We start from the raw sequence: 27,659 nt of genomic DNA, 5'->3' as shown, positions 1-27,659 counted from the left end.
ACAATTTTTTTGGGTTTATTTTAAATTTTAAAATAGTTATACTGAAACCACACATATAATTTGGACACACCCGAGATTAACAAAATACTAAAGAACTTAGAATGTCAAAATTAATCCCAAAGGCAGTTTCAAAATGTTTATAAATGATACATTACAGTATATTAAAAATTTGGTTCATGGCCTCAATCTTCATGAATCATGATAAATTATTTCAATGGAAATTTTACTTTTCCCTTCTTTTATATTTTTCTGATTTCAACGGTTAACAAATAACAAGCAGCATGTGGTCCTCATATGACAAAAGCTTCTGGACCATCAAAGAATTGATGAACCTTTTGGCTATTTGCTTGAGAAAGCACAAGCAGTAGTTGAGGATATTTGTTGATTTCTGTTCCTTTATCCACATGGGGTCCATTTCCGCCCCCATCCCTTCACACCTCGCACCCTTAACAGATGATAACAATTAACTCTTCGAAGCATCTTAGGTGGAATGAGTGCGATTTTCACGAGCTAGCGTTTCCTTTTATGTGAATTCTAGTTATTAGATTGGAGAAAAAGAACCATATAATAGAAGGAGAGGATTAGCTCCATCATGTAGCATGCATGTGCACAATTGACTATCTAGATTAATAAACAAAAAGTTGGATTGCAATCTGCCCCAGAAAGATACAACATGACAAAGGAAGAAAATCCCCCAATAAATTACTTAAGATTGAATCTTAGATGGGTGTAGGCCAATTCTTCTGAATTTCAAAGTGGTAACTAGTATCCAAGTAGCATTTCCGATCATCATCTACAAACTGAAACAAAAAATAAAAATAAATATATATATATATAGTTCTTCCTACTAACAACAGCAATAACAACAAATAGTGAATGAACATGATATGATGTAATTTTATTTTCTTACCTTGGTTCTTGCTGAATAGGTTCCCCTAGCAAACAACCCTGAAGGGGTAGTTTCTTCTTCCAATTCATATGTATATAGTTCCTGGCTTGGGCTATAAGTTCCCAACATTTTTTTTGTGTTGTCCACTATTTCAATAAATTCATGAAAGCCACATGTAACTAAGACAATTCAAGATGTGGATGTTAATTAATCTAACTAGACATAAAAGGGGGGTTTATGTCTCACCTCTAAGCCCAGTTTTCCAAACAACATTGGTGTATTTGAGGCCAGAAACAATGTTGTTGGAGACAGTGAAAGAGAATTTCAACTGGTATTGACTTCCTTCCTTAAGGGTGAAGATACTCTTCTTAGCATCAGAAGTAAATGGAATTGGCAGAATGAGGTCAGGCCTCCCTGGACATATAATGGTAAGGCTCACTATCTTCACTTCGGGCTCTTTGTTTTCTGAATTACAATACAAGGGCTTTTGCATTTTAGGTTTTTCAGGACTCAAAAAGAATAAGGAGCTGAAATGAAACTTAATAATGATAAAAATATGCTAAAACAAGAAGTAAGATTAAAATCATCCTAGACCAACATTTTTCATCAAAATTTGTCATCTCCCAAAAATGTGGTTCAAGTGAGTTAAAAAAAAAGGGTTATCTTGTAAATGAAAAACAGGAGAGTTCAGCTTTATATGAACAAAGAAATTAAATTGGAGGAAGAGGACAATCTTACACAAGAGCTTTCAATACTGATGCACTATATATGTCGCATTATCTCTACTTCATTAATAATTATTATAGAGTTGTTCCAGAAGAAAAACAAAAGTAGAAGGAAAATACGTACCTCCAACAGCAGACACATCAATACCTCCCAGAAGTTGCTCCTTCCATTTTCTCAAACTTTCATCCTCCTTTGCAATACAAAAGAGAAATTGTTAAATTGTTGAACACCCTTCATCAAATAACAGTTGGAAACATAACATATAAATAAAAAGCACGGCAAGGCAGTGAAGAAACATTTGAATTTTGAAGAAGGAATGTTACTTTATCTTTCTCAAGCTGTTCCTTGAGGGAACACTGAGGGCCAAGATCCAATTCCAACTTGGGGTCTTCCTCTGCCTCTGAATCAGTTCCTTCAGCATCATCATTGTAAGGAATCTGGTCTGCTTCCCCAACATTAACAACCTTGTTGATTTCTTTGTTTTTGATATCTTCCTCCAAATGAGCATTGAAGGGAACATCCTTGGTTGCAGACACAGCAGCAGACATTGTCAACCTCAAAATCACAGACACAGTGGTGTCTCAAACTCAATTGGTGGCACTTCCAAGTTGTGCCAAATTTAGAGTTCTCTAGGCTATGCTTTGAGGATAATTCTCTATGTCTCTTGCCAATGAAATTGAGCCTCACAGGTTACAATTCAGAGGTTTATTATGTATAAGCAATTACTAGTAGTTGAATTTGAGATAAGGAAACAGTGTGGCACGGTGAAAGTGGGCCTGAAAATTAAGGTAACGAGAAACCGTTGGAATAAAGTTGGTAGGGAACCACTACTAATGGTGGAGAAGGTCATATAACAAAAAAACTAAGATCTTCATAATTGTTTAGTATGATAAATTGCAAAATCAGAATGTTATAAGTCAGCAAATCAAAATTACTAATTTAATAATTAGTGCCCACAATAAGTTCACCCAGTTGATTTAAGTTCACTTGCGCGTTGACAAAAAAATTCAAGTTCAGTTTCTGATAGCAATTAACTACCTCTTGACTCTTTTAACTAGTTAAGGTGGTTAATTTAATTAATAACATTAAATTTATATTTTTTCAAAAGTACTCTTGTAACTAATTTAATATTCCACTTTTTTATTAATATTCTGATTTTGTAATTATATCTTTGTTGGCTTTTAATATTTCAACCTTACGGTTTTTTTAATCTTTTATAATTAACTTTTTCTAAATTTAATAGCAGTCAAACTGTATTAATTTTCAATAAAATAACATGATATTCACTAAGTACTGTCTTTTTTTGTAAAATTTACTATTATTTTAATTTTTCTCTTAAAATTTCTAATAAAAAAGAATATTTAAATATTATTTATTCAACATTTTTATGTTTCACTGAAAATAACCTTATTTATACAAATATTAGTATTACACATAAGATGTATATAACTTGAATTATTTTATTAGAAGGAATGATAAAATTTCTGAGAAAATAATCAAAAGTAGTAAAATTTGTGAGTTAAAAGTTAATTAAATTAAAGGAAATCCAAATTGAGATATCCAAGTGAATGTATTTATTGGTTTATTGACCATATAAGCCAAACTCATTAAAAAAAAATATTTCTTGAATTAAGTCTAGTGTAATTTTAATCAAAGCTTAAACTTTTATTTGATCATTATCAAAGCTTAACCTATTTAATCCAATAAGTGTTTTTTATATAAATTTAAATGTATACTAATATTAATAATTGAAATTAACTAATTTAATTACTTTTTAAATAATTAGTTATTAGTTTTGTTAAGTAAGATCTTGCGGTCACTGGGCGGGAATCCGAATTCACTAAACTGACCCCAAGGCACTCAAGCGTCTACAAGCAATTCGTTTACATGATAAAATTCCATATTTCTTTCCAAACCTTCATATGTGTTTTTTTTTCTATTTATGAGTTTAATAAATATATATTACATTACTGATTTAATGACTGTTGCAGTAATTTTTTTTACATTAATATAACTTTCAAAATAATTATTATAAAAATCAATAACTTTATTATAAATAAAAATTTATGATTAAATGAAATGTCAAAATTTACACTCAAATCATAGATTTTATACTTTATATATATATATATATATATATATATATATATATATATATATATATTCCTTTTTTCTCAGTTAAAATGGCACAAGTCATGTGTATACAATAGAATTTTATTGACAATATCAAAGAAATTATAGACTTTGATTATGAACTAGACTTTCAACATGTGCGTTGCACATGTTTTTTTAAATTATATATATTTATATATCATTTTATATTTATTTATTTAAATAAAAACAACAATTTTTAAATATTTAGTACTATGTTGAAAATAATTAAATTATTACTGAGAAAATTTATTAATTATATTTTTAATTGAGTTAATTTTATCTTAAAATAAAACATATTAAATTTTTTTGTAATTTTTTGTTCATTCAAGTAATAATAGTTAAAGGATAATAAATATTATATATATATGTACAATATTTATTTAAATTAGAGTGTATATTTATGATAAAAAAAATTAAATATTTTAAAAATTTGTTGAAATAGTATGAATTTTAATAAATGGATATGGTCATTAATTATTTTTTAAAATATAATTTTACTTATTTTGAATATATTAATTTTGTGTAATATTTTTAAAGTTTTGAAATTTGAATGAATTAACCACGCTATGACGTAATATAAATTGAATAATCTTGATTTAATAATAATAATTATTATTATTATTTATTTTTCCTTAATTTTAGTTTTATTTTCATTACTTAATCATTTTCAAAATTTATTTATAAAATTGTTTAGATATTTATTAACCTATTAAAGATGTGATCAGTTATTTGTATTTGTTACTAATCTTTAATATGTTATTAACTAATACATTCTATTGTTTCTTTGTAATAATAATTATATTGTTACACACTTTAGCTATTTCAAACTAATGATATTTAATTGTTGTTTGTTATCTTTTATGGTCTAAATGTATAAAAATATTAAGTTATAACTATTTATGATTGACTTTTATGAATAACTGTTGTATTATTATTGTTGTTATTATTATTATTATGTGATATTTATTATTAATTTAATCATTTAAATTATTTATTGTAAGTTGTAACATATATTTTAAAATTAAAAATATTAATATTAAATTGATTGCATTAATAACAATAACTAAAAAAATTACATTGATAGCATATATTTTAAAGAAAATAAATTAGCCAATAGTTAAAAATTATCATTCACATCATTCAACAAATGATTTGAGTAGAAAAAAAATGTAATGAAATTATTCGAAATATGATTGATAAAAAAAATCACAATAATATAATCTTTTCATGTCTTGTTGAACAAATATAATGTAAAAGTAAGATTTCTAATACAATAGTTATAGAAAAAAAAAACACGAAACATATATAAAAAACCTAAAAAATAATAATAATTAAAACCTATAATAACATAACACTAAAATGGAGAAGAAGGAAAAAAGCCAGTCTTGCAAAGAAAAAAAGAAAAAACAATGAAAGACTCACAAAAAGAAAGAAGTTTCATGTAAGAACTTTATAATAAAAATATGATATTGATTCAAATGTTTATTTAATTTTACAGAAATTATTTAAAGAAACAATTAGACCTAAAATCAAAATATAAATATAAAAAATACTGGAAAAAAATTAAACAAGTTTTTTTATCAATGATAAATATAATTCCACATTATACCTTATTAATATAAAAGAGTTAAATTTTGATGATTGAGGGTGAACGATAACACGTTCAAAGTATTATTTTATACATAAAAATATAAAATAAAAGAAATGATATTATATCCAAACATATAATAACATAATAATAAAATGAAGAAACAAAAATATGAGTGATACCTGCAAATAAACAAATAATGATAGAAGACAATGAGTAAAATGATATGTATATCTAATCAAATATGATATTTAATTTTCACTTTTTATTTTTCACAAAATGTATTTGATAAATTATTCATATAAGAACTTTTTAATAAAAATATGATGTTGATTCAAATGTTTATTCAACATCCCAGTAATCATTCAAATAAATCATTAGACCTAAAATCAAAATATAAATGTAAATAACATTAAAAATAAAAATTTAAACATATGAATTTTTATCAATTATGAATATAAATCCACCTTATATTTTGTCAATCTAAAAGAGTTAAATTATCAAATTTGAGGATGATCAATAATATATTCAAATATCATTTTTCATACATAAAAATAAAAATAAAAATAAAAGAAATAATATTATAATAATGAAAAGAATAAGAAGAAGAAGATAGAAAATAAAAACATCAATTTGATAATGAACGCTGAAAACGATAATACAATTTTAATTATGACCAATGACTATAAATATTATTAATTCTAAAAATAATTTAATTATTAAAAGCTTAAAATAATATTAATTTGTTTTTATATAAAGAACCAAGTAAAAAAAGAAACAAATAACATATTATACTATTTAAATATTTAATAATAATAATGTCTATTATTTTATTATACATAATAATAATGTCTTAGACAATTTTAATATGTACTATTTTGCAGTATATAATATTATAGATATTTTTAGTTATTTGGTGAAATATATACTTTAATGTACCTTATTTTTAAAAAAATAATAAAATTAAACATAGTAAGATATTATTTAATTTACTGTTAAAGTCAAAATTATTATTTGAAATAGTATCAAAATTATATAATCAGGGTTAATATATTTAAATGACTATGATTGAACTTAATTAAAAATTAAATTTGACAAATAAGTTAATTCATAAAATTCAATCTTAAAACTCATATATATATATATATAAATAAGTATTTTAACACAAGTAACCGTTAAATTCTATTGGTATTCATTGCATAACTTTAATGTTTATATAAAAGGAAAACCAATAATATTTATTATTTAATTATTACATTTTTAGTTTTTAAAAAAATTAGTTTATAAAATAAAGTTTACAATAAAAATAATGTAAGAATTCTTGTATTTATACTAACTATTAGTCTTTTATCATTAATTTATATTTATTTAATTAGTTCTAATTTTAAATAACCAACATTGAATATACCTATTAATAATTTTATTTTAAAATATATACATATATATATATATATATATATATATAATTTTGATCTTTTTTTTTATTTTCACATTATATTATAACTTTAAAGTCATAAATTTAATTTATTATTTTTCTAGAAATATATGTTAAAGTAACTAATTATAAAAATAAATAAATTTGTGCATAGATAATAATATTAAATTAGTGTAAAATTTTATATTTATTTCATTTAATATTTTTTCCTTCATATTAATTCAATATGTAAAATCAAATATTACAAATAATTTAAATTATTATTTATTGGTTTTATTAAAATATATAAACTATTAGTGCTGGTTGAATTAATATACACGTGATATTGAGAATTTATGGTTCCTCCGGGTCACTAAGTTTAATGATGTGGCAATGCAATATTAAAAAGGTCAGTTTTTATATATTATAAATATTTATCTAATTAGTTTCAATTTAAATAATTAACATTGAATATGACTATTAATAATTTTATTTTTAAATATATATATATATATATATATATATATAATTTTTATATTTTTTCTTATTTTCATATTATATTATATTATAACTTTAAAGTTATGAATTTAATTTATTATTTTTCAACAAATATATTTTAAAGTAATTAATTACAAAAACAAATAAATTTGGGCATAGATATTAATATTGAATTAGTGTAAATTTTTAAGTTTATTTTATTTAATAATTTTTAATATGTAAAATTAAATATTATAAATAATTTAAATTATTATTAATGTGAGAAGTTATTGATTTTATTAAAATATATCAACGCGTTATTCATGAGTATGACTTTAAATTAATATAGTTTGAATTATAAAATTGATAGATGCAAAATTACATTAATTAAATGTAGCCAAAAAGAGTTGCATTAGTTACATGAAAAATATGATGACTACTGTGAGAGATTCAGATCAATAATAGCGGTGATATTCGATTCTAAAATTTTATCATAAAACACTATCAAATTTTATTAGTACTTGCAATATACGACGTCATACCCTGTTGTGGGGAGTTACGTATACCTAAGTAAGCATGACACGATTTGAATTTTAGGTTCCACTCGGAATATATATGGGGTCGCCATTGTGGTTGTGGCTAACAGAGCAAAGGAATGCTTCGCATGCACAAATTTCTGCTCACTTTATTCGCAATGTTATGTTGTTTTTTGTTCTATCTTTTCTGTGGGGTGAATCCCTGGAGAAGAAACTTAATCAATTAATCAATGGGAGATGCACCGCACAACCGGCGCCTAACTGATCTTTATTATACATTTATACCATTCCAAGATTTAACAATTTATACTTAATTCAGTTAATTGTATGTTTCTTGCCTTATTAACCCAACTAATTACCCTAAAAAAAGACGACTGATTGATAAAGCTAAAATTTAGTAAAATATTCACTAATTAGTGTAATTGGAATCTTAGTTTCTCACATGTATTTTTAAAAATTAACATTTGAAAAAATATTTTTTAGGAATATTTTTAAATAGTTTTTCACAAAAACTTCTTTTCCACGAGGTGATTTTTTTTTCCAAATTTAATTTTTCACTACAGAAAAATATCATATCACCCTTGTTACATTAAAATAAATGATAAAAATATCACATTATTTTTTTATTCATGAAAAACTTATCTAAATATTACTAACGATCAATTAAAATAATTTTATTTATTTCAAAGAAACATAATATTCAAGAATCATGATTGTCATGTATAAATATTTTTTCTGCTTATCAAACATTTCCTACGTGTTAAATAGAACAAAAGGGGGCAAATTTTCATTTATAACAAATATTTTTAATCCTTTTAAACGAGTAAAATTGATAAATAATTATAATTTAACAAATATCTATTTATTCTCGTAAATATTAATAACTAACTCATGATCTTTTTTATTTTCAATATTAATGACACTACGACCGAGCACGACTCAAAAATAAAAATAAAAAAGAAAAGGAAAAAGAAAAAAGTGTTCCCGCCATTTTGTGTCCCAGGGCCAAATAATTTGGCGCGGATTGAGAACCTGGGAGGGAAGCAACTCGAACTTACTCCACACTCTCGCCGTTGCTGATTGTAATTGTCGCAGAAAGAAGAAAGAAAGCGATGGAGATCGTTCGTCCTCAGAATCGCAGAAACTCGTTTTCCTCTTCCAATGACGCCGTTTCTGCTCCCACCATTCCCCTCTATCGCTCTGCTCCCCCACTCGAAGTCAGGCTCGAGGATTTCGAGTCCTTCGCCATCGATCGCCTCCGAGGTCTATTTTCTTCATCTCTCATCGTATTTTGTTTCTTCCAATTCGAGAGATCTGTTTCAGATTTCCTCTCTGTTCGTGCCTAGAGTTTCGATAATCTACTCTGCTTTTAACTCTGTCCGCTGCTCGCCATATATATGCTAGATTTAAGAAATTCGTGTATTGTCGAAGTGAAGACCTGAAATCTGCAAGCGATTTGTGTTTTTTTCTTTCTAATGTATTAAATTAGTATGAAATCGTGTGTGTTTGCATTTCTTTCTTTAACTTCCGTTGACATCCGACGTTTTTCAAGTTGTTGTTTGTTTTTTTATGGATATTTTTGCTTGTTGCAGTTCTCAAGGGGATTTCTGATGGTATGTCGCGTGGAAAAAAATCGGAAGAAATGGAGAATTTGGTAAAAAGCTCGTGACAATATTGATTAATTAGTTCCTGTCTTGAGATTGACAAAAAAAATAATTCTGTATGGTGGACTATTTCCATGTGAATCACCTCTTGTACAGGTAAAGGACCTGTGGAAAATGAATATGAGACATCAAGACGCATCTCAGGTTCTGAACAAGGATATTATATCACATTTTGTTCTACGTCTGGTGTATTGCAGAACGTAAGAGCTCTTCTCTCTCTTTTGTGCATTCTTTTTCTATGTTGTTCTGTGCCATTGAAAAGAATCCTCGGTTGTTTGACTAATAATGGCTGATCAAAATAAATGGAAGGTTACTACAAATTGAATAAATTGGTAATGATGAGAGTCTAAGACCATTGACTCCAATTACGTGTATTGATCATATTTTATGGTTGTGCAAGTGTATTAATCCTTAATGATGCTATACCCAGACCAAAGAAAGGAAACAGAAAGATTAGTAAGAGAAACTGTTGCAAGAAATCCTAATTATATTTCTAATTATTAAATATATGCTAAAAATGCATAATTATATATGCCTGTATTCCCAGGGAGGACTTGAGGAAATGGTTTCTTTCCACGGAATCTGCACTCTTTCGCTACCGTTTTCGCCTTCTGAATGCTGAAGCTCAGGTAAAATCTGCCTACTCTGTATTGTTTTTGCATTTCAAGTTAAGTACTTATTTATCATATACTTTGTTTATGAGTGCACAGAGAGCAGTCATGGAAGAATTTGACCTTCCTTACAAGGCCGTTAGCAATGTGGAATTTGAGGTAGTCACATGCCATTTGTTTTATTGGTTTGCTCTTGACTCTTGTATTTGAATTTTACCATGAAGTTGATTTGTGCAAAACTAATTTTGTTCTGAGGCACAAATACCTCAGTACCTAAAGAAATGATGTTTTTGATTTTCAGAGCATAAAAGAGAAATTGGGACAAGTTGCACGTTCTATGGGTCAGCCTTCGCCTACTGGTAGGAGCACATTGCTTCTTTTTCTCAATGATTATTTAGCATATTGGTATGGATCAGCAGAAATAATTTGAATGCACCATGCTGGAGGTTGTTGAATGAATAGGAATATAACTAGCTGTTGCTACCTAAGAGCTAAGGCGCATCTTTCCTTCTGCTTCTTTTAGAATTTGTTTAGTATGTAATTATAAATCCACTAGTCAGCTAGCAGTTGCATGGGTTAATTTCTGAAGAAGATATCTAGGGAAATTTTTCAAGTGGTATATTTGCACTACTATTCTACAAGAAAAAGAAAAAATCTAGAGTTTTGAAATTTATGCCTCATTTTTCTTCTTTAAGTTTTATTTCCTAGTTTTTATTACTTTTTCAAATCTAATGTGCTTATGTTTTGCTTGGCTTCGCTTACTTTTTTTGCAGCAGATGCTATCTTCTACAAGGTATGTGTTCAATCTTTTTTTCTTAGTTATGTCTTGTCTTGCAAATGAAGAGATCCATGCACAGGGTGACATGCAGTTCTACTTTAAATATTAACTCAGTGACTGTTTTAAATATTTCTTATCCTTCTTTGTAGAAAATAGGTTCTCTTTTTCAATAAAAAATACCGAATTCTAATGATTCCTCCTTGTTCACAAAAAAGAAAAAGAAAGCAATTAACTAGTTAAAAATATCTGAATCTATAAAAAAAAACTGTTAGGAAATAGTAATTAATTATCCTTTGGTCTCTGTGATTTCAAAAGCTTGTTTTTGTGTGAGAGAGGGAGTGATGAACATAGTGATGTCTTCTCTCACAACTTCTAGTTGTGTTCTTTTGGGATCTTAGGTTGAAAGACATTGATTAGTGAATGTTTTGAGAAAGGATAGACCTTGTTATTTTGACAGAGTAACTACCCACGAGTTTGACAGCTAATAGATTTCATTACATCATTCACATATGTCATTGTTATCTAACATTCTCCCTCAGTTTTTGGGTTACAACAATTGTATATCTTTTCTTTTATTCTCATATAGGTACCATTTGAAGAAGTTCCAGAGCTTGTTGCTGGACGGAAGGTGTTTATAAATCAAGGATATGCATATGTTGCAATGAATCAGGTTCACTAGTGTAATTACTTTCTATTTGTTATTGCAATGAATCACAAAGTATTGGTTATAGTAAATCTTTTCTATGTTTCAACTTTGCCTCCTTCCTAGATTGTTTCACTTGTAGCCACACTATTCCGTAGTCAACTGTCAAAGGCACTAATCCTTACAAACAGGTTTCATTGGTCATTTGGATCTCAATAAATTTTCTCACATGTATTCTTGATTTTCTTTCTTTAAATGCAATTTGTGATTTAAGATTCTTAGAGTTTCATCTAATTGTTGCAGAAAATGGACATCTTCAGTTAGAGAGCAAGAGAAACATAGGTTGACTCCTGTAAGTGTGGTTTTTCTTGTTGTATATCAATAGATCCTTTTTGTTATAAAAGTTGACATAGCTTTCTATGTAGATTGTGGAAGCCCTGTCCTCAAGTTATCTGGGTCCTGATTATTCTCAGGTAATTCAAACAGTATATTCTTCCATTTATTTCTGTTATTAGGTATTTATTTGAGGATTGACAATGGTCACTTCGATTGAAAACCTCTGCAGTCAAAAGAATATGCTGATATATCATTAAAGGACATTGATCAAGTTGCCAAGAGCTCATTTCCTTTGTGCATGCGTCACCTATTTGATAAGGTTAGAGATTGGCATTAATTATGCTCATGTGTTTCTTCCTGCTTGATTCATCTGCAATTTCTTTCTTCTTACTTATCTTTTATCTTTTTCATATCGAGTCCTTATATTGTTTTTCAGTTTTGTCTCATGTCCTGATTTATACCACTTTTTATGCAGCTGAAAGAGGATCATCATTTAAAGCATGGAGGGAGGATGCAACTAGGCCTCTTTCTGAAGGTTGCTTTTGGCTTCCATCTGGGCATAATAAAAATATCTGTAGAGTCTAGATGGTTATAAGTTTGAGGTTTTAAATGAGGCTTGACACTTGTTTATTTACACATGGTTTGAGGAAAGGAAAATGATTGGCTGGAATTATCTTGACAGTTGAAGATACTTTCTTTAGTTTCAAGTAATTAATGAGATATAAGTGGAACAAAGTCCGGCACCTTGTGTTGAAAATTGATATTTGTGTTTTTTATACGCATAAATTTATGATACCCCGAGTCTGAATTTTATGTCAGTCTTTGACACTTGGACTCATTTCGTATGGGTAAAATGGCACAATTAAAGAACATGGGTTTATGGTTGTATGATTATGCTTGTTTAGAAATATCATTGTCAAAGTAATACATTTTGGTTCACTTTCATTCTGATTTATTTATGTGTGATTGATGGAGAAAATCAATGAGGTATCTTCATATGTTTACTTCTTGATTACTTTTTATCTGTTTTCCTCCCTTTGTCTTTGTTCTCTTATCTTTTGTTCTTTTCTTGATAATGTAAGTAGGGTGTTGGCATAAATCTGGATGATGCACTTGCGTTTTGGAGGTCAGAGTTCTCTAAAAAGGTAAGTACACTTGTTGCACATGATCTACTGTGGAAAGTAAAATCTGACAATTCCTTCAGATTTCAAAGTTAAATATTCGAAATTATATTTTCAGTTACATGAATGGGGAATTAGAAATACAACAGTTTTAGACTCTGATAATAATTTTTGCACATTATTTCATAATACTTTTAAATCATTCTGAATCTGTATACCTGACTATTCAATGCATTCCATATCTCTCTAGGCATCTTTATATGGTCTTTAAATAGACATTTAATACTTTTAAATCATTCTGAATCTGTATACCAGTTTTAGCTTCTTTCTTTATATCAAATTACATTAATAATCAATCAAATGTAAGATCTCATTGTAGGTTGGTTTGGAGAAGTTTGAGAAACAATATGCATACAACATACGCCATAATTATGGAAAGGAAGGGAAGAGAACTGTAAGTTTTGAATTTCCCCCACTGATTTATGAGATGTTTTAAATATATTTCTGTTACTGATTTCTATTTTGAAACTAGGCTTTGAAACACAAAATTTCAATGTTTTTGTATGCATAATGCATGCATATTATGATGAGTTTCAACAAGTAATATTTTGATGGATGTTACAGGACTATACTCCCTATTCTTGTCAAAAGATTATTTCATCAACTCCTGGAGCTGGAGATCATCATGGTTGCCCTTATCGAAATTTCAGGTCACTCTTAATACTTGTGCTATCAAATGGATAGTTTAGCCTTCTGTATTGGAGATGTGAAATAGCTAGGTTATTGTCCAGTAAATTTTACTTGATAAATGCTTTAATCAAACCTCAGGGAGTAAGCTGCACATCTAATAAGTTGAAGGGGGAGGGGTTAATTTACTAATTTTTAATTATCATTGGAGATGCTTATTCTGTTGTTCAGTCTCCTTACTTACGGTATTCTATTTATTTTGTACGGACATGACATTTAATTGATGCCATTTGAATTTAATAGTGAAGAGAATCTAAGAGCTGCTCTCAGCAGAATGGGGGTAAACAGTTGGGCAATGGAAGATGTGATGGACAAAGTGAAAAATAGACATTATCAGGTAGGTCTTAGCACAACCCACTGAATTTCAATAATCAATTTTCAAAACCTTTGGATTTGATATCTGATTATATGGATAACGTTTATGCAGTTGGCTTGCACCTTGACATTTGAAGCTCTTCATGGCATGACGTGTGATGCAGGGATTAACCATCCAAATCAATACTTCAGTGACAGTCAAAAGATATTAAAGCCAAAGGTAGCCTACAGTTTACAAATTGTAGTTCAAATCAATACTTGTTAATTACAGCTGATATGATGCAATGTCTTTCTTGATACGTCTTTTTTCTTTCTCTTTTCATAATACTGGCCACAAGTATAATCTGCTATAAGCCTACTTGTGGCTTGTATTGTGATTATAAATTTCTTATTAGTATGAATGTGAAAACTGAAAACAATACATCAAGTCATCAATTAATCATGACGACAGTGAAAGGAGTCTTGCATTAAACTATAATACAAGCATCATAATAAGTGACTAGTTTTTGGGGGGCATTTCCTGGATAGATCATAAATTGCAAACTGCAAAGTCCCACCTAATCTCTTATGTTTAATGAAGAATGGCAAGATTATATACACATTACTAGATGTAACAATGTATATAGCCATTCCACATAGACGCGTGTTCTGGTTGGAAGACAACTTTTCTCTTTTATTCTTGCCTTTCAACACACTAAACCTGAACTGAAGGATATGTTTAATATCAAATTATAACAATTTCCACTGTTAAAAAGGGAGATGGTTAATATCGATGGATAAATGCAATTGTTATTATCCCCAAGAGTTCAGCAATACCCGTTGGTTAGGCAAAGTTTCTAACGGTTTTGGATTATGTATATAATTCCCACATGCCACAGTACGTGTAACATACAGGTGGACCCTCATGATACAGTAGATAATATCACTAAGGTGATATTATTCTTTGCTGATGCTGGCTTTGCTGACCTGAATACCTTGTAATCTGCTTTCTGCTCTCTGCTCTCTCCTAACATGATATTTATTCTTCATTGTTATTTTTTTAATGCAGAAGGATTCTTCAGCCTAAGTATTTTAATTATTGCAGAAGACTGGTGCCGGGGACTTTCTCAGGTTGACTTTTGACCCTTCTGTCTTCTTTTTTCCACATTGTTTTCTGTATCTTTCTTGTTCTGTTTCCTTCTAGTTGTGTTCGAAGCTGAAAAAAATATGTAATTATTTTTGTAAACCGAAATAATATATTTTTGCATTCATTAAAATATATTTTGATAAAATAACGAACATTGCACATTTTAAATTTCATGTAGGTGTGTCACACGTCGGTGCCTCTGGTCATGGATTTGCAGAGAGACAATAAGGTAAAATCTTCAGTGTAGCTTCCAAAGCAGTTCGGAGGCGGGAGTTGGCATGAGTCATGTATTATCCTGAAAGTCTGGTTGAAAATACGGCACATTTTAGATATTCTTTTTAGTATACTTTTCATCTTTGTAGCCAAACGCTTGCATGTGATGTAACCCTGTTAATTCAGGTAGGTGTTAAATGGGAAGTATTGTAGCACAATTATGCGATGATATGAAACTGTACAGTATAAAAATGACACTAATGAATCTTGGCGGAGTATCGGATCTTGATGTAGGTTAATCATTTAAGCCTTCCCAACTCAACTGAGGTAGGGAAACCTTTCAAGGAAAGATAGGAGCAATTAACTTTTGATATGGGTTATATGATGCCACAAATATTCGAACTTCCGGATGTTATAATACGCATAGATTTAATCATTTAATTTGTTTAGCCCTGATGCTGGCCGTAAAGTGGTTCATTCTTTTTTCCATGAGATTCATTTGCCTAATACAGCTGCTACATAACCGTTTTTCTGTTCAGAAGTCAACTCAAATAATTTGCATACTCGTACAACTATCAGTAATTGTTAGTAAATGTTCTGTTATTATGACTGATAATTGACATGTAAGTGCTCAATCCATGTTGGCAAGCGTCCAATGAGCAGAAATTTGTATGCATTCGCAGACTACATAGAGTTTAATATGATAGTAAAACAATTATACGCATAATTTTTATTTTTTATTTTTAACTGCTCATAACAAGATTTATAACATATTTGGATACTCTTTTAAAATTATGGTGATTACTTCAAAACCAGTGTCACTATTATTTTTTCATAGTTATTATATGTTATTTTACATTGATCGTAGTTTCATAGTTGATTTGACTTATCTTGTCATCTCAAGCATACTATTACATTGATCGTAGTCATTATTCATTATTTTCATTCTCATTCTCATTCTGTCATGAAAAAGGATCCTCTCACTATATTATATATATAATTTTTGGATTATTATATTATTAAATCAATTCACGTGCAATTTGTGGTGACGAGTTAAGTGACTATAAGTCTTTAAAACCTCTAATTGTACACCAGAAAAAAATTGACAAGTACCAAAAAAACAAAAAACTCTAATTTTGACATGTGAAAAATTTTGTGGATTGCAACATGGATCGAAAGGTTTCATATGTATTTGATAAGTCAAACAACCGTGTAATGCATGTGATTCAATATGGTGAATCGAGGATCTAGAGGGAAGGTCTGTTTACTATTTTCGTGGTTGGCAATTAAACTATCCTCCTTAAGCCATGCAAAATTGCCGGTAAAATTTATCATAATTAAGAAAATTAAGCAACACGCTCAAACCTTGCAATTTATCTCCATTCATTGATCAGGCGCATGTCATAGATGTTGTCGTTGTCAAGTACTCCACCACCTCAGAAATGGATGGAGAAAACTGCAAGTGAAGAATATTCACCAAAATTCCACGTGCATGGAGCACTCATTATGAACCCCATGTCCCCATCATCAAAAGCATATGAAGCCTTTATTATTATTATTGAGACATAAATCACTAAAATTAATTTTATTTATTTCAACAAAATATTATTCATTCACATAACTAGAAATCAAACTTATCATAATATGCTTAAAAAATTCAGCCATCTATCAACTTATTTGCATAGATGATTGTTTATAGATACAAAAGTTCTGAGTAATTCTTGAGTGGACACAAATTTAACACCTCCTTCTTAAGCATAATTAATGAAAAGTTTACAACTGATAAATAAAAACAAAAAAATTAATCCAACCGGTCCATCAGTCAATTACAAAAGTAACAAGTAATGACAAGATCGTTTTAATTGTTACTTTATTTACAGAATGCCTATTTAATTTTATATACTCGTACATAAAATCATAAAAAAGTCACCTAAGACATTAAAAGTGACTTTTGTTTAACTCACTAATGCGAGGTTTCGATAACTTATATGAAGTTCTTTGGTTTAAACTTCAATAACTTTATCGATTTTTATAATAATAATAATTATTAAATCTAGTCAATGATTATTTTTAAATAGTTGACATTGTAATTTTTTTACACTGACAGGTGTATATAAAGTAAAGTAAAAAAAATTGACTTTTGTTTGATTTATTTTATACAACTTATATAAGTTTAAATTGTGTATGTAAATTTATAAATTAGAATGCATTTAAATCTTTACGTGAACAATTAAAATAAAACTAACCGTACTGTCGATTTTAGAAACTAAATTAAATGGCAATTATTTAAATTAGTGACTATATTTGATTTTTTCGTAAAAAATAAACATCAGGATTCGAATCGACTGTTGATAATATTTAGGAACTAAATTAATATTTTATTATATTAAAATCACTCAATAACTATTTTATAAAATCATGAAATACAACTGATGTAGCAATAGTTTTCATATGTTTATGATATTAACCATTCATATATATATATATATATATATATAATTATATCCAATAATTTTGATCAATTATTATATAATTTATTAATTTTTAATTGAATAATATTTTCTTAAAACCTGACATTTGATTGAAAGTTATTTTCAGCAAAATATCCTCAACTCACATAGTCTTTAGGAATAAACATCGTACTTACGACAGTAAGAGAGAGACATAGCACGTTACAAAGGTTTGTATATTCCAATCTATAGTCTAGAGTTAAATAGTGTTCCTTGTTGTATTCAAAGATCTATTGTAGTGTTGGTGGTAGTGGTAGAGTGAGGACCATAATGGAGTTTTGGATTTACACAACATTATTGTGGCACTTTTCTTCGTTGCACCCAATTTCTTTATGTGTTGGGGTTTGAACCCTTTGTTTTCTCTTAGTTACAGGCAAGTTGAGAGTGACTTTCATATAATGCACATGACATACACATACGGCTTGCATGTGTTATGTAATGAACCTCCATACACAAATAAATGTTCTCACCTGACATATATCATCACCTCGCTTCCCATCCCAATTAAATCACCTTCTTGTCTTCGAGTATTAAATATTAAACCCATTTAAGTATCAAATGAAAAATCAACACCAACTAAGATGATTTATGAAAGGATTTTTATGTGAGGAGAGACGTTTGTTATCGATAAAACTTACTTGCAATTATCAATAAGGATTTTCTTTAATTTCTTTGAACGATAGATTGAAGGATTGAATTAACATATCAAATTAAGTTTCAAAACATAGTGTTTTTCAATTTAAAGAAGTTAATTGCCGAAAATGAAGAACAATTTCAAACCTAAAAAATAAGGGATTATATTTGTTATTATTTGATCAATTTCTTTTTTATTGTTAGTTAGAAATCATGAATGTCCTCTAACACATTATGTCAAAGATTAATTTTGCTGCATAACTATTCTAGAAAAATTTTGTATATGATAAAAATCAAATATGATTTTTTCATTAAATTCATCATTCTCATTCATGTGAGGATAATAAGATTTTACACCACTCTCCCAAACCGACCCTTTTCAATTATTTGATGAATTAACACCCCAAAATTTTGCTGCTCTTTCAATATATATATTTTTATGGAAGTGGCCATAAGAAATGTGGCAAAAGCATTTATTATAGTCATCACTTTCAACTAGCTTAGTGAAAATTGGAATCACTTTACGCTTATGGCTGCAGTAGAAAGTAGACAAATTGAAATTGTGTCTGACGTAACATGTGATAGGCTAACAAAACTGTAATTTTTTCAAATCAGCTCACTGATATATGTTAATTGGTCACATTGCTGATACAGATGGGTCAATAAGACATTCCTTGCTCTTCATTAATTTTTTTATGGTGCTAATAATTTCGTCCCTTCGATTGAACAAATTTGTTTAACACTTTAACCTCAATGAACACCTAAAAATGATCACTGGCCCAGTATATTTATATTTTCCAACTAAGGTAGTCTCAAGTTTAAAGTCTCATCTCTCTCCCAATTGTACTCGAATTTAATCTGCTCTGAGCCTCACTTACTTTTATGGCATGTCAACATTTGAGTAATTAATTTGCAATAATTAAAGGATTAGAATCCATATCCAAGTTTGATAATTGAAGCACTTGGATGTGTGTACCTCCCTCATCACTTGCATGCATGCACTATGAAACATGATGCACAAGATATTTTGCATTGGGCAGACTTTAGTGCATGGATTTATATACAAATCAGAGCTTCTAACTATGAAAGACCTGAAGACAAAATTGGTAAAATTTAATCTTTTATATATGTTGGGGTGCGCTGTTATCAACATACTAATAATTAATAATGGACCGGAGCTCATCGAGTGGGGCTATATGCAGTCGCTTTTCAAACTCTGCTTTTCTCATGTGTGGTGGTTGGAACTTTTAAGTACCAATAACTTTGTTTTTCCATCGTGAACTGGTAGTGCAAAATCAGCCGTGTTCCTCCTTTCACTTTTTTATTAGTTTGAATGAATAACAATGATCATGGCCAAACAAGAATCACATTTTTCAAGTTATAATAACTTGTATATATATTCCATTTGTTTTTATATATACACACACGTACATGCTTTTCAGTTAAGTAGCTTGTACAGTACACTTGTACCTAAATTGGCTTAATTTTAAGACTATATCTTAAAAATATTTAATGAAAACTTGTAAATTATTTAGGCTAAAATTATCATTTTTCCCTGACGTATATATAAGATATTATGTGAGTTACAATCATCTTAAATAATTTAAAGCAATTTTAATTTGGACAATTATTTAAAATTAGCAATAAAATCTGGGTTGTACATCCAAAATGTGAGCATCTATGAAAGAGTCACACACAAGATGGGATTTTTGCTATAGCTAAGTAGGAAATATATGCATTCAAAATGGTTATCATTAATCAGTTTCACCTATTTCAAGTCGAACACCCCAAGCAAAATACCTCATTCATAAATTTGTGAAAGTGTAAGTGTATTGTAAGATTAACTCCTTCAGCTAGACCTAAATTCCATTGACAACTGGTGAAATATATTTGTGTATTGACAAATTTTAATCATTATTTTTTTTTAAAAAAATACAAGTAAAAAAAGAAGTCTTTCGTGATAAACAAACAAAAAGTGTATCTAAAATGAGTATCATTAAATCTTTGTTTTTAATTGGCAAGTGTTGCTTGTCTATATACTATGTTCATAGACATGTGATCAAATATAGACTCACACCAAGGCCTATAACAGGGAATGATTAGAAACCATATATCTGCTTCAACTGATTCAAATTAATTTGGATGAATTACATGATGATGATGAATGCGGCTTGGAGATTTTACAGCAGTTTAATCAATAGAGAATGGAGTTTGAAAATAGTAAAACCCATTTGATTCATATCATGGGCAAATCGTTTATCTTATACTCTGATCCTATATATATATATATATATATATAAGACTTAGGAGTTTTTTTTTTTTGTTTTTTTACCAGCAAACAATTATTATATATATGTGAATGGGTACTAGGTGTACCAAGAGCAATTACAACATTTAACAAGGCCCCTGCCTAATAACAGTCCCGGTTAACATATATTTATGATACAAGTTTCATAAATAGACTATAACCAAAACACCTATGACCTATGAATAAATCTGACATAATAAATCCTGCAATGTATTTGTTATATATCCTTCCAACTTGCTCTGGACTTAGGAGTAAAGATTATAAAATAATCAAGAGTGTGAATGAGTTGATTGATTGAGAGTAAATTGAAAGGAGGACTAGGTACTAAGAGAACAAAATGTAAATATTATAAAGGAAGATTTATGCATGGCTTGACCCGTGTTCGTGACCTTAGCTTTAGAACCATCAACAAGGGTAATATGATGAGATTTTGGATTATGATAAGTGAGAGAGACAAATCATAGAATTACCAGTATATGCAAAGATTACTAAAATTTACTAGGTTGCTTGGATTAGAGATACTCCTTACACTCAACATATAATAAGATGCTCATCAGACTCATATTGGTGGTGAATTTATATACCATTACGAATGGAATAAACAATTAAAACCACTGTAATATTCATATGTCTATTCATGCATTTGTAGACAGGAAATACACAGGTAAAAAAAAATCCATAATTGATCCTATAATTACGTTAATGAGAAAACCTAAATCACCGTCTATAACGAGAAAAACTAACGAGTACTGAAATAAATAAGAAATTATAATTAAGAAATTAAACATTTAGGAATAATAGATAATTATAATAATTTTTTTTTACCTGGAATCAATCAATAATTTTACAAAATTAAGTGTGTTTGTACACATGTTAATAACACATGTAAAACCAAAAATTTATCGAGTAAATAACATAGAAACCGCTCTCAATAGCTTCTGATTTGACACGGGTCTTTATGGTTCACCAATAAACCTAACATGCACTAAAGTGACAGTAATAAATTTTCTTAACATTTAGTTGAACACACACTTGGGCATGAGAGATCATCTCAAGGATTATTACCTCTTCATGGTGGGTTTCTCTTTATTCCTTTGCATAAAATACTTTTTTGGTCTCGAAATAATATATACAATGTGTGTGTGTGAGTGTGTTTAAGTATTTTTTATATTTTTTTCTTTGAAAATTATACAAATCAATAACATATAACACCTCCATTACATTTTGATAAATTAATAGATAAAATTTTAGGACGACAAACTTAATTTAAACAAGAAATTGAAAAAAATTATTATAAAAAATTAAAATTCGAGTGATCACAATCGCACTTAAAACAAAATATGAGAACTAAAGTTCAGTTAAGACTAAGAATTTAAAAAGGCAATTTTTTTTTTATCTTGCACTGAATTTAATCTTGTATGGTCCTATCGGCGACACTTCCATTAAATTTTAGGAGAAGCTATAATAAAATTTATTATGCGGTATGTTATGAACCGTGTCCCCTTTTGATTCATACATTGTCATCTTGCTTTAGCACAGGCGTGTACTCTGAAATACCATCGAGCTAGTCTTAACTTTTTTTTTTAAAAAACAAATCATTTTAAAGTTAAAACTGAAAATAATAATTTCAATCTCGAAGGAAAAAGAAGCAGAACGAAAGTTTGTTCGATTTATTTTTAGTTCAATTTTTACTAGTCCTCCTCCTCCATCAATAAATATTTATCAATACGTACCAATCCATTGTAAAACAACTTATATAGTATTTACTCTTACAATTTTCATTATATTTAAAAGCACAAGTCTATAATGTGAGCCCACTTGCTAATTAGGACGTGACTTGTTTAAAGGGAAGTGCCAAATTTGGAATAAGGTCCACGTGCTATTATTTTGACGCAGATGTTGTTCGCCTTAAAAAGGTAGAGTTTCTGACACCCCCTATGTTATGTGCTACTTTGCAATGGACCCATGCATTCAACTCTATTTACTCACTACTCTACTTTTTTCCTTTACCCATCCAAGCATGGTCCCCACTACAACACACTAAAAAGTTCTACCTCCATTTCATTTGTTCAACTTTCTTTGTCTTTCATTCATGATCATTCCCTCTCTTCTTCTTAGCATTAATTTTCCTCCAATCACTGATTTTGAAACTTGAACCAACTGACTTTAGTTTGCATGTAATTCCCTTAATTACTTGTCTGATCTTTAACTATCCATTTTTCTTTAAAATATGATAAGGTAATTTATTTAATTTTATATAAAACACATGCACGTCACAAATGTATTTTTCTCATTTAATTAAGGGATTCAAAATTGTTTAGATCCTGGACGAGTCTAGTGTGACATGACCTAAATTAGGCTAAAATGCGTGCTGGTTTCGAAGAACAAAGACGTACGTAGTTGTCTTCCCTTTAATGTTGTTTCTAATTCTATACATGTGGTAGTTGCATGGCAATTGCTAATATATGTATTCCAGATGTGAGGATTTGATGTTCTGATTGAACATATATAGGGACTTATTGTGGCCCAACACAAAAACAAAAGCTCTTCCACTTCTAGCGTCCTTCCCTAGCTAGTTGCGATCCAGAGAAAAAATTTTAAAACTAAAAAGAAGCTATAGAGGTAATGGCCGTTGAAAGATAAATGTAAAAATTATAATATGCCATATATTGACTTTGTCACATTCCTTGTTTGCACCAGAGACGCAAAGTTGTACAAGCTCCATGCAGAGTTTCTTCATGTCCGTGTGTGGTGATTTTTTCCACTATATATACACAGATAAACTACGTATATAGCTATATAAGTATTTATATATATTCGTTTCACATTATATATTTTCAATATGTTAAAGAGGTAACTTTCTAAAGTAAAGTAAAATATTTTTTTATACATACTTAAATTTTAAGTATAAAAATTATTTATTTTCGTGACTCCTATATTGACGTTACTCTAGCCTATAAGAACAAGATTGTAAAAGTATGGAAAATATTGACATTGGTCATCACAGTTCTTTCTCTTCCACGGGTGGAGGACAAAGTATTAATAGTCTTTGACGGTTGGGTAGATTGGCAAATTAAAGCCACACCACGTGGCCCACTATGACTAATGACAAGAGTGTTGAATTGACAAGACAAGTTGTATTTACATTAATTTTAATTTTAGCGCATAAAAATATGACAGTAAAAAAAAATTAAGATAAAATGATTGATGTGGTTGAAAAAAAACAAAATAAAATTATGGTATCAGCAGTATAAATTAATTGAAAATAAAGGCACATATAAAAGAGTATTGAGGGTTGATTTCCCTTTATTTGAAGTTAGGATTAATTAAACAAATCAAACTAACCGAGTTAATTAATTTAATTTTAAAAATTATTTCACTTAATTTGAATTAATTTTCTATTTAAAATAAGCGAGTTGCAATTGTTTTACGGCCAAATTGGAATTTGTAATAATTTATAGACGTTGTTAAATTGGTTCACATTAGAGAATTATTACTGAGGATTATTTTCAAGTAATTTTTAATTTAATTTTAGTTATATCATATTATAGTCAAATAAATTAAGAAATAATCTATATTGCATTTAAACAAAAGAAAAATTTATAAATAACAATTAAAACAACAAATCATTATTACAATAACAAAAAATATAATATTCAAATAAAATAAAATAAAAAGAAAAAATAAAGACCTAGGTATATATTTATGATTTATCATAAATCTCATCAAAACAAGGATAGTTGTAATGGTGATGAGGTGATGGCAGTCATTGTTGCATACTTGCATTATAATATGGCCCACGAGTTGTTCCCTCTGCACCATGGACTCTATTCACGCCCTAATTAATTTAAACGATTTTTAAAGATTGATTTGATCGAACCTTGGAGTTGGAAGAAGTGAGACTGTTGTGGGGGTGGTAACAGGCATTGAGGTTACTAGCTAATGCCATAGATACACCACTCCTTTTTATCCACATCTCACTCTAGCTTCATGTTAGGGAGACAATTTAAGACTATATTATTTGAGACTCGGATTACCTCACCTTAAAATTTATTTATACCCATTGTTAAAAAGTTGTAAATCTTCAATATATTTTAATTAAGTAATGTTATTACTGTGTTTTTATCGTGATCTAGTCCAGTTTGTATGATCGAGTTGTAAAGATAATAAACATGCGAACCGAGGGTCCTGATAATTAAATTCTATTATTATTTTTATTATTATATATTTCACATTTTCATTATACTTTAACTAGCTGAAGCATATTTTATACTTGGGGTTATTTAATTTAATAATACACAAAAGAATCTATAGTACTAAAGACAGTTCCTCACTTGTTACAGAACATCTTTCGCTCTCACTTTCAAGGAAGGAGAGGAGAGAGGAAAGAGAAAAAACGTGTGGGAGTCTCAATCATCAAGGCAGAGCCAGAGACCCATATTTGTATGAGGCTAATATCCACTAGATTGGTCAATTCCATGGTTCACCAGCCAGTAGTTCCTGTTACGTTGGACCACACCACAGTTTTCCCCGAACGATCGATCCCATGTTGCTCCATTCACATATAAAAAATCATGGTGTTGGCGCACCAGTGTGCTAGCTGGGTACCATGATGTTTTCATCTTGGATTCGATGCCCCAAATTCAGATTGTTCATTGTTCACTTCACTTCCACAGTTCCTCCCTCCTCAACACAACAACAACATTCCTAAGTGGTTTCATCAGTATATATATGCATGTCCATATATACCACACGGGACCTTGTTCACTGTTCCAGCTAATTCTTAACCTTATCGTTTTTATTTTTTTATTTTCTCCTCTGGGATGTACGATCAAGTGCATGAAATGCAAGAATGGCCCAACCCACGTTCTACTTTTCTTTGGTGGTAAAATTCAAAGAAATGTGGAGAGAGTGTTGGTCGTTGGACATGCTTTTATTTGTGGGATGAAGTTGAATTCGGCATTGCACTCAGTACTGTTTGAGATCCGTTAATGGATACTTTTAGAACACAGAGGAGGACTGGATTGTAATCAAATAATAATTATGGATGAAGTCTTGAAGACGATGTGTATATTTAACATTAATTATTTTACTTTGAATCCAATGAAACTTCCCTAATAATTACATTGAACAAGGTAGACTTAAATACATATACGAAACTTCCCTATCACTATCACATACTAAGGAGATCTTTAAAATCGAATCTTTAAAATAATATTTGTGTAATATTAATCCTGCCAATATCACATAGACAAAGATGAATCTAATAATTACATTGTTATAAGTTACACAACTTGTTATATTATTGAATAATTTTATCTCGAAATCTTATATGCAATTGAAAGTTCTTATCATATTTATAAATTTTATTTTAATTCAAAATTGGTTAACACTCTATTAATATACATAAAAAATTATGTAATATTTAATTTTAGAATATATAAAAATAACATTTAATTACATATTTGTAGTTAATTGTTAAAAAATTAACAGAAATTATTTAAGTAATATATAATTAAAATTTAATGATTAGATTGATCTATAAAAATAAGATCATTGTGTATAAAATTGTTGATGGCGTAATTAATAGAAAGAAGATTTAGGCCACACATATCCCTTAATCTCAATTTTATTTTTTGACAAAGCCCCTTAACCTCAATTGATGGGCTACTATTCTGCTATTTGTCCCTCGACCCATTAACATATATTTTAAGGACAAAATCATGAGACTTATGTGAGGCAAAAGAAATAATGCATCCAATATAGGGAATTTAATGATGTGGTGAATTTGAAGTTGAAGTAAGTGGTGACATGTAACGTAATAATCATACTATGCTACGTGTTAATGACCTATTTGTTATACCATTATTTATAAAAAAAATGGAAAAATTAATAACACGTATTTAATAAATTAAAATAAAAAATAATGAGCATATGAATAAAAAAATAACAATTATTTTAGACAAAAATAGTTTTTAAACCTATGAGATTGAACAGTATTTTCTTGGCACATTCTTCCACTTATAAATAAGACATAATTTATGATATCTACACACAACAAAAATCATTTATTAATAAATAAAAAATTATCAAGAATTAGAACTACTTTTATTAGTATAACCTCATCTAATGGGATGAGATTTGTTGTTGTATAACCTTTTGTCTATTGAAAAATTAAACAGTTTGTAATTGAAGCCCTACAATATAGTTTATCATGCATACTAGCATTTGGTGTATTGATAGTATATAATGTTTTATATACCAATGAAATTAATTGATAGCATTAATACAAACTTAAAATATCTCCGATTTAAGTTTTGTACGTTAAAAATAAATTATACGTGCTAAAGAAAATAATCACAACACTTAATATTTTATTTGTTAATAAATACTCCAGTTGCTAAAAATATCTTTCTTTTCCAATAATTTATTCATTGAACCAAGGTTAAAATCTTCGTTGAGAGAGAATATTCACATCTAGTATATGAGATAGTTTCGAATAAAGTTGCCGGAAAAAAAAATACACGTAGAACAAAAACGAAAACTTATCAAATGAGCAATCTGAACATGCTTCTAATTGAACTAAATCACGAATAAGAATAGAATCAAATATGAGGACTGAAGTTCTGTTATACTTAAATATAAAATGATTCTATATTGGTTTTCCGTTAGATATATTAACCCGTTATAACTTATTTAACTACTTCTAGTGCCAAAAAAACATATTTGGCTAAAGTTAATTATTTCTTACTTCAAGCTAAAATAGTTCTTATTTGGTACACAAAGACCACGCATATAGTTTCATTGTAAGCTTCTGACAAAGCACCGATTTGGCATATCATGAATTGCAGCCTTCATGTTGGTTTCCAA

The 27,659-nt window shown here is 28.8% G+C and overlaps 2 protein-coding genes across 3 annotated transcripts; one reads left to right on the top strand and one right to left on the bottom strand.

Annotated features, from left to right (window-relative positions):
- Positions 1-565: 565 nt before the first annotated feature.
- On the bottom strand, positions 566-2,431 carry LOC114423957 (rho GDP-dissociation inhibitor 1-like). The gene is made up of 5 exons (XM_028390853.1): positions 1,939-2,431; positions 1,739-1,805; positions 1,136-1,354; positions 911-1,035; positions 566-800 (listed from the first exon to the last, which is right to left on the bottom strand). The coding sequence occupies exons 1-5, from the start codon at positions 2,161-2,163 to the stop codon at positions 720-722; spliced, it is 717 nt and encodes a 238-aa protein (XP_028246654.1). The 5' UTR covers positions 2,164-2,431; the 3' UTR covers positions 566-719.
- A 6,360-nt stretch (positions 2,432-8,791) lies between these two features.
- Positions 8,792-15,711, top strand: LOC114423055 (probable DNA primase large subunit). 2 transcript variants are annotated; one of them, XM_028389663.1, is made up of 20 exons: positions 8,792-9,047; positions 9,377-9,438; positions 9,545-9,648; positions 9,996-10,077; positions 10,159-10,218; positions 10,361-10,418; positions 10,836-10,852; positions 11,424-11,507; positions 11,607-11,671; positions 11,784-11,832; positions 11,906-11,953; positions 12,046-12,135; positions 12,292-12,351; positions 12,902-12,961; positions 13,317-13,391; positions 13,562-13,647; positions 13,928-14,021; positions 14,112-14,219; positions 15,048-15,109; positions 15,304-15,711. In XM_028389663.1, the coding sequence occupies exons 1-19, from the start codon at positions 8,897-8,899 to the stop codon at positions 15,063-15,065; spliced, it is 1,371 nt and encodes a 456-aa protein (XP_028245464.1). In that variant the 5' UTR covers positions 8,792-8,896; the 3' UTR covers positions 15,066-15,109; positions 15,304-15,711. The 2 variants fall into 2 exon arrangements, with proteins under 2 accessions (XP_028245464.1, XP_028245463.1); XM_028389662.1 differs by having other exon boundaries at positions 8,793-9,047; positions 10,833-10,852.
- The last annotated feature ends 11,948 nt before the right edge of the window (positions 15,712-27,659 follow it).

Source organism: Glycine soja, chromosome 8 (genome assembly GCF_004193775.1).
Source record: "Glycine soja cultivar W05 chromosome 8, ASM419377v2, whole genome shotgun sequence".
In the NCBI taxonomy this organism is placed as follows: domain Eukaryota; kingdom Viridiplantae; phylum Streptophyta; class Magnoliopsida; order Fabales; family Fabaceae; genus Glycine; species Glycine soja.
This window is presented reverse-complemented; position numbering and strand designations above follow the sequence as displayed.